This window comes from Denticeps clupeoides, chromosome 4 (genome assembly GCF_900700375.1).
Source record: "Denticeps clupeoides chromosome 4, fDenClu1.1, whole genome shotgun sequence".
NCBI classification, from domain to species: domain Eukaryota; kingdom Metazoa; phylum Chordata; class Actinopteri; order Clupeiformes; family Denticipitidae; genus Denticeps; species Denticeps clupeoides.
In genome coordinates this window covers 5,500,968-5,521,145 of record NC_041710.1, presented here as the reverse complement: position 1 = coordinate 5,521,145, position 20,178 = coordinate 5,500,968, and the positions used below count along the sequence as shown (strand labels likewise).

Genomic DNA, 20,178 nt, shown 5'->3' with positions numbered 1-20,178 from the left:
AGCAAATGGCCTAGCAGGTAAGGAGGGTTGCTGGTTCGAATCCTGAACCACCAAGGTGACACTTTTTTTGGTGTAGGGAGTTGTTGTGATCATGTTGTGTTGGCAGTGGTACCTTTTCCGTGTATGTGCTCTTCAATTGTATATAAGTTCCTGCTTGTGTGTGTGTGTTGTTTCAGTATTGCTGTTTGTTGTGTTATGTTTGTTTCATGTACACGCACTGTAAGTAAATGCAATAATATATTGCACCTATATTGCACCTATCCCCTCTCCTTCATTGTTAACATTTCCCAACCCCTAGATTGGAACGTGACACAAAAGTGCCATGGATCTAATCTTAATGGGATCCCCATTGGCCCATGCTAGCTCTTCTTAATACTTAACACTGGGGCAGTGGTGTCCTAGTGGTTAAGGAAGCGGCCCCGTAATCAGAAGGTTGCTGGTTCGAATCCCGATCTGCCAAGGTGCCACTGAGGTGCCACTGAGCAAAGCACCGTCCCCACACACTGGCTGCCCACTGCTTACTCAGGGTAATGGGTTAAATGCAGAGGACAAATTTCACTGTGTGCACTGTGTGCTGTGCTGCTGTGTATCACGTGTGACAATCACTTCACTTTCACTATTATATATTACAAGTATTTTATATCTATATATATTTTTATAATCCTATATAAAGGCATGGGTGGGGGTTTCTTGAGGCAGTGTGATGCAGTCTATACAGGCATTCCGTTCATATAAAACGTGATGCATCCAGTAAACACAACACTAATAGGTTCAGCACTTGGCCTCTTATCACCAGACCAGAGTGCACTCATCGATGTCAGGGAAAAAAGCTCCGTCCATTATTCCACGCTCCCTTTACAGAGAACCTGGGCAGGGTGAGAGTCAGAGGGCAGACGCTGCAGAGCCGGGCCAGAGAAGAAGGTCTGATGAAATGTGCACTGTTATGATACATCCCTTCGATGATGGGCCTTCAGCAGTCCATACTTAAAAGCTAATTATTGAGTTATGGGGAAAGAAAATAGTGTCTGGTTCTAAGGAGGGTAGAGAGAGATGGAGGGAGTGATTGTGGGATATGGATTCCCCCCCTCCTCTTTATCCGTAACCTGATCCTGGCTGAGGGATAGAGAGGGGTTGTAAGTGCACTACGTGCACGGTAAGGGTCAGAGAGGTGTCCTCTTAACAGGGCTGTGTTGATGGACAGACAAGGCTGTTAATAAAAGGCATCTCCACTTTGCTCATGGAAACAAAAAGTGGACGTGGACCAGAGAAAATAATCAATTAGGAGCGTGCAGTCAAGGATGGGTGTGATCTCTATAGAAAAACCCAGCACACAGGAGCCCTCTGCACCACACACAGAGGTAATAAATATCTAACAATAACAGAATTTATTATTTTAAACGAGTCCAGATAGACTGAGCCAATTAAAAATGCGTTCAATAAAACAGCTGGCCCACCACATTAAAGTACAAAAAAAACATTTAACATGACATTTAAAGATAATTCTTCACTTCACACGTCATATTTAATTGATCTTATATTACATTAAAAATATGTATCATGAAAATTTCCTATCATTAAATTTTCACTTAGTGAGGCTATGTAACATTAATACGAATTTATGGTCCTGTGGTGGCTAGAAATAGCGATAGGTGTAAAGTCGCTTTGGCGACTCTGCTTCACAGATCAGAGAGCGGCAGCTCAGACGGCCGGATGTGGAATTTCTCCCCTTATGTCCTTATTACACAATGATATAAAAGCAAAAAAATCTTTAATAATGTCAATAGAGTTCTGCAAATGTGCCAGACACATACATGAATGATACATGAATGTTATGAAACCTGATAACATATAACATATATTAATCAGATGTTTCTGAACCTGCCGATATGATATATGTGCTGCCGATATGATATATGTCAGATGTCCAGTTATATCCTGTTCGACCTGTTTATTGTACAGAAAAGTTTTCACCTATAGAGATAACATGTCCAGTATTTAATCTTTAGTTTTAGTTAGTATAGTTTAGTTTAGTGTGTATATTAGTGCTGCACGATTAATCTAATCGCAATCGTAATCGCGATGTCAGTCTGTGCGATTACATGAACGCAAAAAACTGCGATTTAAATGTGACGTGACTTTCTATTCGGTTCAATGGAGACCTCAGATTCATGACTCACATAGACATATGGGTAGACGTACGTCAACGTCGCCGCCATATTGCGATAGGCTCTGCTGTGGCATGAAGCATATACATGTCTATGGAGAGAAGTGCATAAAAATGCCTCACTCTTGTGCTGCTTGGGGCTGTACAAACCGCTGTACGCTCCAAACCAGATCCCGGGGATTACAGTTCATAGGTAAGGCTGGAGAATTGTTTTGAATATATTTGGCCATTATAAAATCCCGTTTTATAAGTCTTAACCTTAGCTAAGCTAGGCTAAGCTAGCAAAGCTATGCATCCCTGTGTTCAAGTCAGCCTTCAAACAACGTTTTGGTTAAACGTAAGAACTATAATACGGGATTTTATAATGGCCAAATATAATCAAAACAGTTGTTTAGCCTTACCAGGGTTTGTTGTTCGACAGTAATGTTTTTTTAAAGTAAAGACTTTTTTGTGATTATTTAATTTTGTAGAATATTGTATTTTGAAAGCACTGGGCATTTCAAGTTGTTATAAGTAGTTTGTATGTTTCACTTTGAAATTCACTATTAGTCATTTGTATGCGACTTTTCATTGATATACAAGCAAGTGCCCTTTATCATATCGCAATCGCATATCGCAATATTGATCTCAATAATTGCAATATGTCTTTTTCCCCAAATCGTGCAGCCCTAGTGTTTATACATATATATTTTTCTTTTATGAGTGCACTATGGGGGGGTTGGTGTGAAACATTACTTCAATACACAGTATACTGTGTAAACTGTTGTACTGACATAAAACCAGTCTTGAATCTTGAATCTTGAGATTTTTATCATAAATACAAACTGCATTAGTGTTGGCTAGAATCGGACACCACGGCACTTAGTGCTGGATGGGACATACCTGCAGTGGATAAAGTCTGGCACAGGGTTGTGCACACTGAACGATGCAGCATCTAGATCCCGGCAGATCTCTACATTGTCACCAGCCATGAGGCGCACAGCTGCCTGGTTCTCCTCATCGAACACCTGTCTCTGCTGTGATGCACACAGCAGCAGCATGAAATCATCTGGGGCACAGGAAGGGAATGAAATTTGTAATTGGCTCAAAACTCACCTACAAATGATACCAATTTGGATTCATTTACATTTAGCACATTTATCAGCGCCCCCATTCATAGAGACTTACAATCAGTAGTGACAGGGACAGACCCCCCTGGGCTGTCAATGTACACACAATGGGGTGTTACCCACTACCAGCCCAGAAAAAAACACGGTTAATAAAAATGAAAATCTAGATTTGACAACCCAAGGCCCAGCTACAGTGTATATAGTAGATAAAATGCCTGTATGCAAGTAAAATGACACCATAATAATTTCAACAAATTTCCCACCTTCAATGTGCCCTTTAACAAGTACAAGTAACAAATTGAAAACAAATAACTATATTTGTGGGAAAATACACCCTTAAACTAATACTTTGATGCTCATATTGATTTAATTACAGCATTCTGTCTCCTGGTGTACAAGCTTGGCAATACTTAATTTGATTTGGATTTATGCAGCCTCTCCACTTTTTATATGTCTGTCTTCACTATGTGCCAGGGTATAGCCAATGCTATGGAATTTTTTGTATGCTTTTTCTGACTGATACCTTTCAACACTGAGATCAATCTGATGCTCTATAAGCTTTCTGTGAATGATGCCATTTGTAAATGTGGGGCAAATCTTTATTTTCTTTCTTTCTTAAGTGATTGTCCTTGTGATACACAGCACATGGTGCACAAAACAAAATGTGTCCTCTGCTTTTAACCCATCACCCTAAGTGAGCAGTGGGCAGCCATGACAGGCGCCCGGTGAGCAGTGTGTGGGGATGGTGCTTTACTCAGTGGCAGATTGGGATTCGAACCGGCAACCTTCTGATTACGGGGCCGCTTCCTTAACCACTAGCCCACCACTCCTACTATTACAGCTGAAATTTATTTGGTGTTTAATAAGAGTCTTTTTAATTGATGGCATGCATATAGCCTAGACTGAATGCTGTAATTAAATTAAAAGATTTTAGGGTGTACACACTTTTGCGTACTAACTTGCACTCCTTTGTGAATCTGGGAACAAGTCTCAATCAGCTGTCATGCAAAATTTTCCAAGTAACTGTTCTTACAGATAAGGAAAGTAGGCTTGGGATTGGTGAGGAAATCGGGTAAGTACAACCACTTAATCACATTGGAGTCCACGCCAGAGTTGAGGAATCTCCATGGGTAGTCTGAAAAAGAAGCCGAAAGTCTTTTTTTTTTGTATTTGCCTTTAACTCTTTAATTCTGTCCATGTTACATTTTACACACCTTTGCAGGCTGCGGGAGGGATACCAATGCACACAAAGTACTGGAACGTCAGCATGCAGGCCAGGAAGCAGCAGTATTTGGGCCAGATTTCAGCGATGGCCTTCCTCCTCCGGCGGAACATGACAGCAATGAGGCCAAATGCATGCAGCATGGCGTAGAAGTCCATTCTCTGGCCAATCACGTTCACGGCCAGCAGAAAGCACACCTAGAGCGTGTGAGAGAGACAATCAATTCCTATTCAATTCCACTTCATTTCCGAGCATCTGGTGTCAATAATTCATTCTTCTACTCGTTCTTAATTCCGACTGGAATACTACTGTAATAATATACCCTTAATAGACACCCTACCTCCAGCCCAAACTTGTAGAAGAAATAATTGATGAAGTACTTGGCGCAGTCCACTATTCCGTTGTCAAGGTGCTGCCGGGTGATAGAATGGAAGATGGTCCTGGACGGTGGGGGGCTCAGCTTGTTATGCAAGCGGTAGTATTCCTGGTGCCGGTAGATGGTCACTTCAAATGCTAGGATGGCCAGAATCAGCAGGTTGTTCTGTTGACATTTGGCAGAGAACACATGTCATTTTTAGACACAGCTGAACCAAGGAAAAAAACTCAAGTGTGCAATTTGAGCAATTTACCATAAGGTCCATTGGCAGCTCCAGTTTACTCAGGCCAACCCATTCGGAAGGGTCAATTGGTTTTTTGTACAGCTTAGACTCGGTCAGGTCTTTTATATCTGGGTTAATGGGCTACATAAATGGCAAATAAATGATTTAGGGCAATACAAAGAAAAATAGTCAGGGCATAAGAGTTTCAGCATAACTTGAGTATGTAATATCCTCCATTATATTCATGCATTGCTCGGATGTAAAAGTGTTCTGGAAAAAACACACACCATGGTGCAGTTTATCGAGAAATTTTCGGGGTTGATGAATTCCAGCTGGTATAACATTTTGCAGTTGATGATGACACATGTCCACACACTGCAGATGCTCGAGGTGAGATGACGAAACTGGCTGTATGGCAGTGCAAAGGCCCACAAAGCCAGGAAGACATAATTAAATAGGGACACCTGCAAACAAAGAAACCAAGTGTTGGAAACATGTCCCACAACACGTAGAGCGGGGAAGTGGATTGGCAGACTTGCCACTCTGGACACTATTTTCTGGTGCTAAGCACAGTGTAAGGTCAAAGGCGTACTCAGAGTTTATATAATATAGATATAACAAAAAAAGAACATAGTATTAGCTATCTGCGCCTTTAAGCAGAGAAAATAGCTAAAATGTTTTCCCTTTTTGATGGTGTTTAAATAAATGGGAGGAGCTCTCATGCATTCTACTTCCTTATTTTTCAATCAGACCATCGCCTCTCAACATGTCACATGCACATCATTAAATGTCGTGTTTCTTTTTGGTTTTGTTCTTTTATTCATGCAAATCTTGAGATGCCTTTGGCCTTGCGCTACTGTACAAGCCCGCTTGCTTTGCACATATTGCTGTGGTGAAAATGGTGCCCTTTGTGTTCAACCTCTGCGCCACACTTTCCTCCAGCGTCTCCCACCTCTCTCACTGTCACCAGAATGATGTATGATGACACAATCTTGATTATGTGGATCTCCAGCAGCCACCAGATGAACACTTGCAGCTTGTGGAAATATTCTAAAAACTTCAGGAAGAGCACTGTCAGACGGTCCACCACTAAATGCCATTTACTCTTCAGATCTAGAGAGACAGATGGACAGATAGATTGATTATTGGATATGAAATTAGCCTTTTACCATGGTAAAATCTTGCCAGTCCACATTTACAGCATTTACCAGACACCTCTTAGAGTGGTAGTACACACACTCCATTGAACCAGAAAATCACAAAGTCAAACCCCACATAACCCTGAGTGTCTACAGGGGGACTGTCCCTGTAACTACTGATTGTATGTTGCTCTGGATATGGCCATAAGTGTAAATGTAAACTGGTTCTGGTGGCTCAGTACCTGAACTCTGTTCAGTGGTTGGCTCAGCTTCAGTCGCCAGGCTGCATGGAAGACTCCCTTCCTGGCTAGAGAGCAGGTCGGACCCCTCTTTCTGCTTTTGCAACCCCACACCATCCACAACTAGCACCTCCTGATCTCTGTCCATCTTCTCCTCCCGTTCCTCCTCCTTGTGTGGAGCCGCGTCAGAGGACGAGCTCATCATCGTGATATCTGCCAAGCTCCCATCTTGATCTACAAGTCTAAGGGCGAACACAATTTGCATTAGAAAAAAGTCAGACAGAAGCCTTACCGCCTCTGACTTTTCAAGCACCCAGAGCATCATCTCAAAGGGAATCATGACTTCGTGCTGCATCCAGGACTCTGAGAGCAACAGTGCGGCATGTTGGGTGTATTCATTTAAAGAAGCCATTGCACTTTACTAAGTAAGTACACATGATATATATATATATAAAGGAGAAAGCAAGAGCCCTGTTCTCAGGCCGGTGCGAGAGTTTCACCAGGGATGGGATCAGCTGTCAGACCAGCCATGTCTGTCTCAGGCAGTGGGACAGGGCTGGAGCTCAGGCTTCCCAAGGCTCGCGTGAAATGGCTGCATGCCAAGACAAGCATTGTACGCCTTCAACAAACGCAACTTACTTGCTCTGAGGATGAGGTATTTTTTGCTTGATGCTGCTCGAGAAAAGTGAGTTAGAAAAAAACAAGAGGATTTGAGACTGCACAGAAGTCACAGAAGTTAGAGGAGTCACATATAAAGAAAGATTTAGAGGAGACGAGAGAACAGGCGGGAGCTCAGTGCATAAAGACCTATCATGCATTATTGGGAATGAAAAGTGAAACTGTCAAGTGGGAGGATTTGGCGAGGGTGGGAGTCTGTAGGAACACATGGGCTCAAGTGATGTAACAATGCAAGGGGACCAGAGATCACAGAGCAGACAACAGAACTTCCGAAGATCTGAAACGATCAGTGAAACAAACAAATTCAGAGATTCAGGAATGTGGAAAGGAACATTTTTCAAAACACAGTTATCATTTTTTTGACTTTACTCAATAGAATCGTGCAAGAACCATATAATAGAAAATATATCAGGGAGGAAATAAATCAAGTCAATATTGAGAGAGGAAGAAGGAAAGACAGAAACGATGCAAGCAGTTACCCACCTATTCATAATCAAATATACGCGACCACTGACTTTGGTATAGCTGCATGAAATGAAAGATGGCAGAGGAGAGATGAAGCGCACAGTGATAGAAAGTTTAATGGCAGCAATGGATGAAGGGAAGGCCAACATATCCCAGTCCCATGCTTAGTGACTTTAGTATGGCGACGTATTAGGGCAATTGTAGATGAAAAAATAATTAGTGGAGCTGGGGGAGGGTTTGAAATTCAGAAAATTTGAAATTGCAACATTGAGTGGTGGCCTAGTGGCTAAGGAATTGGACTTATAACCGGAAGGTTGTGGGTTCAAATTCTAAACTGCCAAGGTTCCGCTGAGGTCCCCTTGAACAAAGCGTACCCACACACTGCTCACCAAGAGTGATGGGTTAAATGCAGAAGACACATTTCGTTGTGCCCCCGTGTGCTGTGCTGCAGTGTTTCACAATGACAATCACTTAACTTTCACTAATGTCATATGTTTGATTAATAAAACCTGAATGTTGTCTGAGGTTACAAAATGATAAACTGAAAAAAAATCTGTTTTCATTCAAATTTAAGTATAATTTGTGAATCTGGATTATGACACCATTTCACATAACATAAGACGTAAACCTTTGGCGTGATGGTGCAAACATTTTCATCTCAATCCACTGAGCATGATACAAGAGATCTTGTGCCTTGATGATGACATTCGGTCTGGGCTCAAACCGAATTCACATGAAAGTCCACAATTCAAATGAGAGCATGACATGTGGACTTATGGTTATAAGGTAAGGTGAAATGAGCTGAATGAGGATAAATCAGGAATTAATCCTGGTGGTTTATTAATGTATCTATCACCCAAGGCCAGGAAAAGTTTATTTCTGAAACCAAAGTACCTTTAAAGGTCCTCGAACATAATTTGTTTTTGCTTTATATCGGTCTTAGTGATCCCCTAACACTGTATCTGGAGTCTCTTTCAGAAATTCAGCCATGGTGCAGAATTACAGCCACTTTGATCCAGTCCCACAATGAGATTTCCCCAGGACATGCTGTTTTTATGTCGGTAGCTTTAAATGCTAATGAGGAGGAGAGAGGCGGGACGAGGAGGAGAGCAGCCTATAGAAGTTGAGGGGGCATTCTCGGAAATGACGTCATCAACATCATTCACCAACCACAATGTTTGCCGCAGACAGGAAGTCATGTCAGCATTTTTCCAGAAAAATATCCAATTAACCAATTGTTAATAGAAAAAATAAAATTTTGCTCATTTTTATATCCAACCACCAAGCAACTGCAATGCTTTGCACATTTGGAAGCCATGACGGTCGGTGGAGTTCCTTTTTCAGGGGAGGGGTGGGAAATTCTCTTTCCCCTTATGATGTAATGAGGGGACAAACTCCAGATCTGACCATATGGCCAAAGTACTCTCTATACATATTACCATTTCTAGCCACTGCAGGACCATAGGCAGGCTAGGGGAACTCGTATTAATGTTCAATAATCTCACAAAGTCAAATTTTCATGTCAGGGGACCTTTAATACCTGTTCTCATTTACTTGACATGCAAGATTAAGTATGCTTGCAGTGCCTGATGTAGTACCTGAGAGTCCCAGTTAGAAGAGACTCACCTGTAGATAGTGCTCTCCTCTTTGGCGACTACAGCCTTGAGGTCAGTGAGCTGTAGGAAGCGCTCGTGGAAGTAGTGGAGGTGGATGTTGCAGACCAGCAAAAAGGAGGTAGGGATGAAGATTCTGGTGAAGAGCTCACTCACTGAAAACTGCTCCAGACCAAGATCTTTAAGTCTAACAGACAGAATGTAGAGGACAAGAATGAGAGGGAGAGGAGGCATCGCAGGATTCATCCATGTACTTCACCACTCTTAGCCTCCTCGGTTCTCCACTCACTTTTCTTCACTCATGCCTGTCATGTCGCTCCAGATAGGCAAAGAGGACTTGAACTGGAATGTGTAAACCAGTATGAGCACCAGCATGGTGTAAACCACCACCGACAGCCAAAAGTACTTAAGGATTTTCCTCCACCACTCATAATGCACCTAAGAAACCAAAAACATGTGCACAACCCATTCAAAAGTTGCAAGATAATTCCATCCCCTGTTGCATCAGCATCCTGCTCTCCGCTGCATTTTTACCTGATAGAGTGCTACGCAGAACAGGAAGAGCATCATGTAGATGATCTTGTACATGACCATGCGTCCCTGAAAGCTGACAAAGAAGAACATGCCCCCGCAGATGTAGATCCAGTATTTCACCAGCATGGCCATCACCAGGTTCCCCAGCATGTGTGTTATGTCATTTTCGTCTCCTTCATCGCCTTCATCCTTCTCCTCTACAAAACAGGCCACAGAATATCATTATTATTACAATATTGTACAAATGACAATATTACAAATATTTTCAGTGGCCCTCCGGGAAGTGGGGAACTCACCTGTTTGGGGCGTTTCAACTTTGACCTCAGACAGTGCAGCCTCCTCTTTAAGCTTGTCCTGCCTCTCTGTCAAGGTCTGATGCAGCAGAAGCCAGAACGTTTGCAAGCACAGTATCTACAGAGAGAGATTTAGTTTTTTAATTGTAATTCAAAACTTTTATATGTACTGCATGGTTCAGTCACAGCTCTGGGAAAGTAAACCATAATTCATAATCAAATGCACATAAGGAAAATATTCTTTATTGATGGATTTTACCATTAATCATTGGTAACACTATTAATATTATTATGCTAATGAAGGCCAATGCAAACAAAATGTTAATCTAGCATAAAAAAATTAATAGTTGGACTTTGGCTTTTAGCAAGTTTCTCAAAATTAAAGCATGTCAGAAAAAAACAGTATACATGTATGGTGGCACCCTGAACTGGATTCATCTCCTTCTCATGGACTCATGCACTAGCATATGATATCCAACATGAAACTCTGCACACTGTGACTTTCTGCTCTGAAACGCCTGCTACAATGTCAGGGAACCAATCCCTGCAGAGCAGTGGTGGCCTAACGGTTAAGGAAGCGGCCCCAAAATCAGAAGGTTGCCAGTTCGAATCCCGATCCACTGAGGTGCCAATGAGCAAAGCACCGTCCCAACACACTGCTCCCCGGGCGACTGTCATGGCTGCCCACAGCTCACTCAGGGTGATGCAGAGGACAAATTTCACTGTGTGCACTGTGTGCTGTTCTGCTGAAGTGACAATTACGTCACATTACATTACATAAAATGATCTGATGCTGAATGCACAAGAATGTAATTGATGTATCTGGAAAGCATCAATATTATGTTTTTACAATTATTTAGTGTTTATCACTGTGCTGAATACAGTTTTCTGGAAATGCAAAAATCTAGGGATCTTAATCGTTATTTTTTGTACTTAAAAAATGTGGAAATCCTGTGTTCCCCACATGGCTGACACGCTCACCTTCAGGTGTACACAGGATACATATATATGAACATTACATTAACCAAATGCAGTTGCATTCATTTATTTTAATGCATTAAATATTTTAAATGAATCAGAATGACATCCATACAGTAAACACAAGTTCTGGCGAGACCGTTCCTATTTGCAGGCAAGTGGCTCCACCCACTGAGTATTTCTACCAATACACTGAAAAAAATTAAGCCATAAGGTTATTATCTGGCTGCAAGCCTCACCTTGGTCCCCAGTTCGGAGAAGGGTACAGGGTCTTCCTGCTTAGGGAAGAGACCTGCCACCTCTTTCTGATTCTCAAAACTAAAGATGTACTGCAGCATCAGCAGCAGGTTTCCGTAGGCAACCATGAAGGGCGAGCTGATCATGGCGTAGCGGCGTCGGTCGCGCACCATCCACAATATGCATGACCAGATGAGGAAGACGAAGGTCAGCCAACTTACATATGTGATGCTCCAAGCCTAAAACACAAAATAGTTTAATTTCTACACCAGATGATTCAAAATCAAAATTTTTAGATGCACTAAAACACTGACCATCATAGCGATGAGAGCACAAATGTAGCTCTGCTTCATTATGAACCTGAAAACTTTCACCACTGCATTTGGTCTACTACTATGCCTTTCTTCCTCATTGTCCTCCTCCTCTTCCTCTTCCTCCTGCACTTCCACCACTTCATACACACTGCTTTCCTTTTTTTCTTCATAAAGAAATGAGGATGAAGAATAGAAGATTCAGCCTTTGCTCAGTCACAAACTGAATCAAGCTCTCATCGGGGTGCGTTCCTTTGAAGAGTCACCTGAAACTCCATTGCTTTGGTCCACCTTGTACTGAGGGGTGGAATACAGGTCCAGCGCACGTGGACCATTCTCAGCATTCAGGGGCGCCACATATTGAAACGATGTTCCGTTAGACGTCACCACTACTGCCTTTGGAAGATGAGAGAGAAGGAGGGATTTCAAGTTCAGCTACGTGGAACATCATTGCACAAAATCCCACTCGAGAACGGGAGAGCCTAACCTCCGACATGCTGTACGCATCCTGAGTAGAAAGCAGCTGTTGCAGCGAAACGAAAGGGAGAAAAAGGCAGAAAACAGTGCAAGGTGAAGATATCGATGGCTCACAGAATAAGAAGATAAGACCACAGTCTCCTTTTAACATCTTCAACGTGCAGCAAGAAAGCAGATGAGTGTTGTCGAGTCAGGATCAAGCATTAGTCACCTTGGCTGGGCAGATAAAACACTTAAAAAGTGTGTGGACTTTAATTCACTTAAAAAAAAAAATCTCATGTATTATTTAGTTTCTAATGGTCATTAACAAAGCTTAATTTGAGCTGGATTCAGATTACATTACATTCAGATTACATTAATATGTTCCAGGCATGAAACATTTAAGGACAAAAGCCAATCAGCATTTTTTTCCAAATACTGAAGGAAAGGCATATTAACAATTTATGCAGCATCTGTTGCAGATGCTGTTAACATCTCTCACGTTTCTCTCCTCTGTTTTTTGGTGGGCCCTCCACCAGAGTTGCCTCCTGCGATCTGCAGCGTTGCCCCCGGCATCTTCCCCTTCATCCACATCTTCCCCTTCCTCCTGATACAAAAGAGAATACACAGGGAAAAAAGCTCAAGGCTAAACAGTGACATCACGTCCATCACTTTCCAGGGTGCCAGAGCCCATCCCGGGACACTGGGACACCCCAGGCCACACACACACACACACACACACACATATTTCATCCAAGTGAATCAAAAAGAACTGCAGTGTTAACAGCCGTATTCTCTTTTCGTGAGAGTCATGCATGAGTGTAAACTAGTAGAAAAGAGAGGATATTCAGGGCAATGCAAAGAAAAGTTGGCACAGCACCAGTGGTGTGGGGGAGCTTTTGCTGATGAACATGAGCACCTGAACAGTGGCTGAATACCAGACAGGCCACCAACGTTTTCTGACATCCAAATATGATCTCATAGACTAATGATCATGTGCTTGGTTGTTAGTAGGCAATCGTGGTTTATTCTGTATGTCTGGCTGCTTGTATCGAGATGCTTTCATGGTATATTAATTTCACAACAGGGACATACAAAATTTGCACACACCCCTTTTTAAATAGTTTTGAATGGTCGAAGTGAAGTGATTGTCATTGTGAGACACTGCAGCTGCAAACGTGTCCTCTGCTTTTAACCATTGTGTGGGGAGGGTGCTTTGCTTAGTGGCACCTCAGTGGCACTTTGGCAGTATGGGATTCCAACCGGCAACCTTCTGATTATTGGTCCGTTTCTTTAAGCATTAGACCAACCACTCTGCTTTAACAAACACGGTAATAGATAAGACCTTTATAAGCAACCAGCTTATTGTACATTTTGTGTGTGTGTATTTGTCCCCTAAAAGAATTGATTGAATTGTACAGGTCATAGGTCAAATTAAATGTGGTAATGGTTTATTATGGTCTAAATTTATTACACTACAAAAAGCTGACATTTTAACAGGGATGTGAACACTTTTTATATCCACTGTCTCTGTGCACGTGTCTATAATAAAGATATAGAAGGTTAGAGTAAGGGTGAAAACCCGCGACAACAGTTATTACGATCTTCCCAAACACCGTAAACTGATGCCCATCTCCATCTACAGGAACGAGATAACACACTTATCATTTTCCTGCTGACAGCAAAATCATTAAATTGTCTTTTGTGTTTTTAGTATTGATCACAAACTATAATGAGGTCTCGCAACCTGTCATCTGCAGATTTACACTGTTATCAAACCTAATCACTGGCCTCTGTTCCAAAACTGCCAAGAGAAAGCGGCACATGGCAATCAATAAAGCATATACGAGGCCAAATCTGTATGGGCCGGCCATTGATCAACACCTCTATAAAACCTTGGCGGCTTGCACTTTAAGCGCTGAGTGTGAGAGATTACAACAGAGAAGGAGGGAGCCTGCTGACCCGTGCAGAGGAGACAGGGAGGTTAACAAAGGCTTAACAATGGATCATATAATTTACTAGAACACTTCCATCAAATACCACAATATAAGGGGCTCCATAAAACCAGGCAAATAATTGAATGGGCTTTGACCTCACAGAGCATATGTATTTTAAAAGCACTTTTTAATTAAGGCTCCGGTAGATTTCGGAATGCCTTGCCATTGTATTGATCCAATTGTAATCCCCATCTTAATCCCCATCGTTTTAGTATTAATTTAAGAGCCTTTCTCAGCCAAGCCATGCTGGACAACAGCCTTACCGTGATCGTGGGATCTTGCAGCCACAAGCGGATCAGTGTGGCCAGTGTGTAATACAACACTAAGAGCATGATGGGGTTGACAAAGTGGAACCACTTGAGATGTGGGTTGACAGTTAACTTCCAGGTGTGGGAACAGTTGGTCTGGATGATGGGCGAAATGCCAAACAGACTGTGAAGACACAGAGACAGACACAAGGACAGACAGATGTTAGCTCCTTAGACAAAATGAGGTGGTTTAAGTCACTCCAAATCGGAGGATTTCCAGACAGACAGACAGACAGACAGCAGCACCCTTGGAAACATATGATACATTGTGTCATTGTGTTGACCTTAGATCCTCCTCTCGATTCTCCTGAAATCTGATGTCTGTGCATGTGCCCATCCTAACTCTTCTACCTAGACTTAGCATGAAACAAACATTTGCATTTACATTTACAGCATTTATCAGACGCCCTTATCCAGAGCGACTTACAATCAGTAGTTACAGGGACAGTCTCCCTGGAGCAACTTAAGGTTAAGTGTCTTGGTCAAGGACAATGGTAGTAAGTGGGATTTGAACCTGGGTCTCCTGGTTCACAGGCGAGTGTCTTACCCACTAGGCTACTACCACCCAAACCACAGCCACCACCACTGTAACAGCTAAAGCTTCAGGGATTTTCAAATGAACCAGTATTATAATGGACACACAATGACACTGGACTAAACAACAAATCCAGTACCTCCAAACATGGACAGATGATCTATACTGCACTTTGTGCTTTTCCACCTCTACAACTGTAGGACTTTTCTCTTCTTGGACATCATCATCACCAACCCTGCACTGACACCAACTGCAGGCTCACTGTACCCTGGAAGGGGGTCCCTCTCTGTATCAGCTTTCCAAGGTTTCTTTCTTTCTTTTTTTGTGTGTGTGGTGGTTTTCCTTGTGTGCAGAAGGGTCAAGTTTGGGGGTGTCAACTGTAGGGCCTGTCAAAGCCTATTAAGACATACTGTATGTAATTATGGGCTATATGAGAAATAAGTTGTTGTAATCTGAATGTACAAGCTATTGTAATTATGCTAATTACAATACTCACAATAAGTTAGGGATATTGTGAGAGACTTAGTGGATGTCATACATACGTGTTTGTTTCACTTCACATTCCAAGTTCATCATTCAAACAGCCATAAACACACGACTTCACTTAACGGATGAGCAATGTCACCCAGACATGGTGCGCCTTCGGGTCGGTGCCAGACAATCATATGTTGCTCGTGAACTTGGTGTGTCTCAAAGTGTCATCAGCAGACTTGCTTCAAGACACAGAACTACTGGCAGAGTTCATGACATTTACATTTACAGAATTTATCAGAATTTAGCCAGAGTGACTTACAATCAGTAGTTACAGGGACAGTCCCCCTGGAGCAATTTAGGGTTAAGTGTCTTGCTCAGAGACACAATGGTAGTAAGTGGGATTCGAACCCGGGTCTTCTGGTTCATAGGCGAGTGTGTTACCCACTAGGCTACTACCACCCTACCATGACAGACCTATTGGGATACTGGGATCCCAGAATACTGGGATTCTGTATTCTTTCTGTCTCTGGTTTTAGCAAAAAAGACGGCATTTTTCATTGCATGTCTGCACTATGCCGCCACAGTTTGTGTGTGGTCATGTGACTGCATGGCTATGTCTGATTGCTGAAACAATGTCATGTAAATAGTTTTAAAAAGTAACAAGTCGAGTGTTGCGCAATGTTGCAAACTAAGAATACAATTTCTTTTTCAAAAATTTACTCAATTAAAAGTAAAAAGTACGGCATTTGAAAACTTACTCCTAGAAGTACATTTTTAAAAAAAATGTACTCAAGTAAATGAAACTTGTTACTACCCACCTATGGTAGCACAGTATTTGTTTAACATGCCTTCTGCTGTCGTCATATCAAGATGCCAAGTGCCTTCCTGCACCTGGGGCGGGCCTGGTCACATGACCCCATTTCCATTGTGAGGACAGACAGGAAGTGCAGGGGAAGGGGAGGTCTGTCAACACTACTTCCACCAAGGCCAAGGTCCTGTCAACAGCCGCAATTAGGCCAGGCACCTCTTCTAGCCACAGTCCCTAGAGCCACTGTAGCGCGCCGATTAAACTGGAGTGCAGTGCTGCTGTAAAAACTGAAATCTAGTTGTTCATCCAAAGTTTATTCATTCCAAGACCAAGGCTGACGCCACTGAAAGTAGCTACTGTTCACTGCAAGCCATAAAACCTTCATAATTACTTTGCAATGTTCCGAACAAAAGGAAACAATATTAGAGCCTGTGCATCAAACTGTGCTTCCTGTTGTGGGATGGAAAATGTCAATATATCATAATTATTTATAGGTCTTGCCGGGACCTTGAATCCGAGGTTCATTCAAGGCAAAGCTATACATAGCCGTAATAGCATGGCTCCTGCCACAGTGCAGTATGGGGCTTGAAATAGAGCCCCTGCAATCAATACATGCTCTCAGGACCAAAAGTGCAAAGTTCCATGCAAGCATGCTAATGCAGTGGATCGGGGTGGCTTTACTTTACAGCTTTCAGTGACTGCAAAGTGTACCAAGGATGGGGCATTACACTACAAGAGATAATAATCACGAAAGCACACGAATCAGACCTTCCATCCAACTTTTGACAGAAAAAATTAAAATCTATTTTTTTAGGTTTATGCACGCAGCACAATTAACATGGTCAACACCTTGAAAACCAGACACAAGGGTGTGAGTTTGATGTTATGCATGGGGGACTGCTGTTAATGCTGAAACAATGCTCACTGGAGAAAATTGCAAGGTGTGCAGGCCTCACGGGGGTTAGCTGAATTTGCACTAATTGTAAAACCATACTACGTCCATATATTTATCAGGTCTCAAACACCATGACTCCACAAATCCCAAGGCTGTCTTCTCCATGATAAACAAACTCAGTTTTGGACACGTAATCACCCAAACTCAACATCTATCCCCTCCATTAAACACAGTTTGGAACCAGACCCAAATGCCAAGGTGTTCTCCAGAGTTCAGCACTTGGTCCTTAATATTAATAAAAATGTTAGTGTTAATGTTAATAATCAGATGAGATCTATTTTGGTCATAAAATTAAGAGATAAAAACAGTATGAAAAATGTGTTTGTCCCCTCTGTGATGTCTTGCTTTTTTCCATGTTAGTCATATTTTAATGTTTCAGATAATATTTAATGTTAGTCAAAGACAACACAAGTAAACACAAAATGAGGTAAAGGACAAAATGAAGTGATGGATTTTTGGAAAAAATATCCAAACCTACATGGTCCTGTGTGTCAAAGTGATTGCCCCCTAAACCTAACTGGAAACCAAATAACTGGTCGGGCCACCCTTATTATCAAAAACTGAGTCTTTTTACTGTGAAGGAATTTTGGCTCACTCATCTTTGCAGAATTGTTGTAGTTCAGCCACTTTGGAGGGTTTTTTTTAGGTTGTGTCACAGCATCTCAACAGGATTCAGGTCAATACTTTGAGTAGGCTACTCCAAAGTCTTTATTCAGAGATGGACTTGCTTGTGTGTTTGGGATCATTCCTGCTGTTTCTTTCAGCTTGATGTCACAAACAGATGGCTGGACATTCTCCTTCAGGATGTTTTGGTAGACAGCAGAATTCATGGTTCCATTTTTCACAGCAAGTCTTCCAGCCCCAGACTATATAGCGCCACCATATTTTACTGTTGGTATGATGTTCTTTTTCTGAAATGTGGTGTTACTGTTATGTAAAAAGGTCTTGGGGATCATCAAAATGTTTTTTGCCATTTTTGCCCAGTCTCTTTCTTATGGTGGAGTTATGAACACTGATCTTAACTGAGGTAAGTGAGGCCTGAAGTTATTTGGAGGTTGTTGTGATGTCTTGTGTGACCTCTTGGATGAGTCGTCCAAGGCCAGGTCTCCTGGCCTTTACCAGAGTGATCTCAATTACATTCTTTCTCATTTGTTCCCAAATTTCTTTGGATCTCAGCATGATATCGATCTTTTGGTCTACATCACTTTGTCAGGAAGATCTTATTTTAAGTTATGTTTTAACAGGAGGGGGCAATAACTTTGTCACACAGGACCATGTACGTTTGGATTTTATTTCTCCCTTAATAATAAAATCTTTCGCTTAACACTTTTGGTGTTTACTTTAGTTGTCTCTGATTTATATTTATTGATGATCTGAAACATTTAAATGTGTCTAACATGGAAAAAAGTAAGAAATCATAGAGACGACTACACTTTTTTACACCAGCGTATGTATGCGTAAAATAATGCTGTATTGTTTTTGTCGGTGTTAGCAAGGCGTGAGCTGTTTTATTACCTCTTTCACTGCACGCAAAAAAAAAAAGTCCACACGAACGCCTACAGGCTTCTTGTTCTCGTTAATTATTTAGTGCGGCCGTATTGATTAAAGCAGCCGATTACTGGATCACTGTGAAACAAACCCAAACACTCCACCTGCATGCAGTCTGTACTTTCATCAATCAATGGCGGTTTGTGGTGGATTTCTTCCTTCATTACAGTTAACGTTGGCCTATTATTATGACCGGAACGTCCTGAGGCATGAATTAAATAAAATGACAGCCATCCCGCATTCCTGATGCTGTGATCATATAAACTGACCTCTACATTAAAGAGTAGAGAAAAACTCTTTGGTCTTTATTTTGTATGTCTCTGTAAGAGACACGGCATCATAAATAGACAAAAAAAAGCACAAGCAAAGGCAAGGACCAAACAATAAATTGTCTGACTTTCTCTTTCTCGCTGGTTTTTGTCCTGCACCCTGACCTGGTGATGTTGTCGGGTGGGGCGGTCTCCTGGAAGAACTGGAACTGGTAGAGGTAGAGGACGATGAGGTGCCCGGCGCTGAAAATGGCCAGCAGGACGCACATGCAGCTGAAGAGCAGGGTGTTAAACGTCCGGCAGATGGACCACCACGTGCACAGACCCAGAAACACCATGAAGTACACGGCTGATGTCAGCGATGGCAGCATGATGCCTACGTCACATGAAACATCAGCAAAGAGGTTCAAAAGAGGTCTGGAACGAGAAGATCCTAGCATTGTTCCTCACTCTTCACATAAAAGCAATATTTTTTATGCACGTTTTTGTATTTTATACATTATATTATCTCAATATTGTAGGACACTTTTCAAATGACACACATTTTCACCAATAAAAGAATCCAGTTACTGTTACTGTTGTCATGATATACCTCCTCCTGCGACCCCTGTATGGTGACGGGACAATGTTAGGAGCAATAAACTTGCAAGTTACCTGTGAGGCCAAGCAGTATGGTGACGACCACCTTCCCCGCTGTGGTTATCAGGTTACCAATGACCTCTTTAACCTTGGATGCGACAGTGGCGATGTGTCGCAGGATCTTCATCTTCATGCTCTCTTTCACCTCCTCTTCCTCCTCCTCCTCATCCCCAACATACTCCTCATCCTCCGCCTCGTCCTCAGCATCAAAGTCCTCATCAAAGACCATGCTGTCATCCAGGTCCGCCTTCTCACCATCTTCCTGTTCATCATCCTGCAATTGGATGCTATGATAAGACCTTCTGCAAGGTGGACCCTCCTTCCCTCACTTTGCACAAAATCCAGACTGTACCACATCGTGCAGTCTGTTTTTCTAAAATATTGGAAACAATGAGAAATTGTCCAACTTCTGAAACCAACACCAGTACCACACAGAGATGAATCAAGCATACTGAAAGTTAGCAAAGCTGCAGTTCGCTTTGCATTGCAAGTTGTCCGAATATATTGTCTATTGTGAGTTGCTTTGTTTTGTATATAGGTATTGCACAATTTGTCAAATTAAACTGACATACAAAATGCAGTAGGTGCGTACAAACTTTGCAGTGTGC

General features: G+C 42.1%; 1 protein-coding gene across 5 annotated transcripts in view; it reads right to left on the bottom strand.

The window, feature by feature from the left end:
* The window catches only part of piezo2b (piezo-type mechanosensitive ion channel component 2b), a 57,762-nt gene that overhangs the window by 18,082 nt on the left and 19,502 nt on the right, over positions 1 to 20,178 (bottom strand). For 3 of the 5 annotated variants that reach the window (XM_028977124.1, XM_028977128.1, XM_028977129.1), the window contains 20 exons: positions 19,586 to 19,844; positions 19,097 to 19,307; positions 14,298 to 14,466; positions 12,540 to 12,644; positions 12,069 to 12,104; positions 11,848 to 11,977; positions 11,585 to 11,748; positions 11,273 to 11,509; positions 10,059 to 10,173; positions 9,763 to 9,959; positions 9,518 to 9,666; positions 9,242 to 9,415; positions 6,476 to 6,714; positions 6,047 to 6,207; positions 5,382 to 5,558; positions 5,125 to 5,235; positions 4,836 to 5,036; positions 4,488 to 4,692; positions 4,307 to 4,408; positions 3,047 to 3,212 (listed from right to left, as the gene is read on the bottom strand). In XM_028977124.1, the coding sequence (XP_028832957.1) occupies positions 3,047 to 3,212; positions 4,307 to 4,408; positions 4,488 to 4,692; positions 4,836 to 5,036; positions 5,125 to 5,235; positions 5,382 to 5,558; positions 6,047 to 6,207; positions 6,476 to 6,714; positions 9,242 to 9,415; positions 9,518 to 9,666; positions 9,763 to 9,959; positions 10,059 to 10,173; positions 11,273 to 11,509; positions 11,585 to 11,748; positions 11,848 to 11,977; positions 12,069 to 12,104; positions 12,540 to 12,644; positions 14,298 to 14,466; positions 19,097 to 19,307; positions 19,586 to 19,844 (3,308 nt within the window). The remainder of the gene's footprint in view (positions 1 to 3,046; positions 3,213 to 4,306; positions 4,409 to 4,487; positions 4,693 to 4,835; positions 5,037 to 5,124; positions 5,236 to 5,381; positions 5,559 to 6,046; positions 6,208 to 6,475; positions 6,715 to 9,241; positions 9,416 to 9,517; positions 9,667 to 9,762; positions 9,960 to 10,058; positions 10,174 to 11,272; positions 11,510 to 11,584; positions 11,749 to 11,847; positions 11,978 to 12,068; positions 12,105 to 12,539; positions 12,645 to 14,297; positions 14,467 to 19,096; positions 19,308 to 19,585; positions 19,845 to 20,178) is intronic. The other 2 variants (XM_028977126.1, XM_028977125.1) reach the window with 2 other exon arrangements.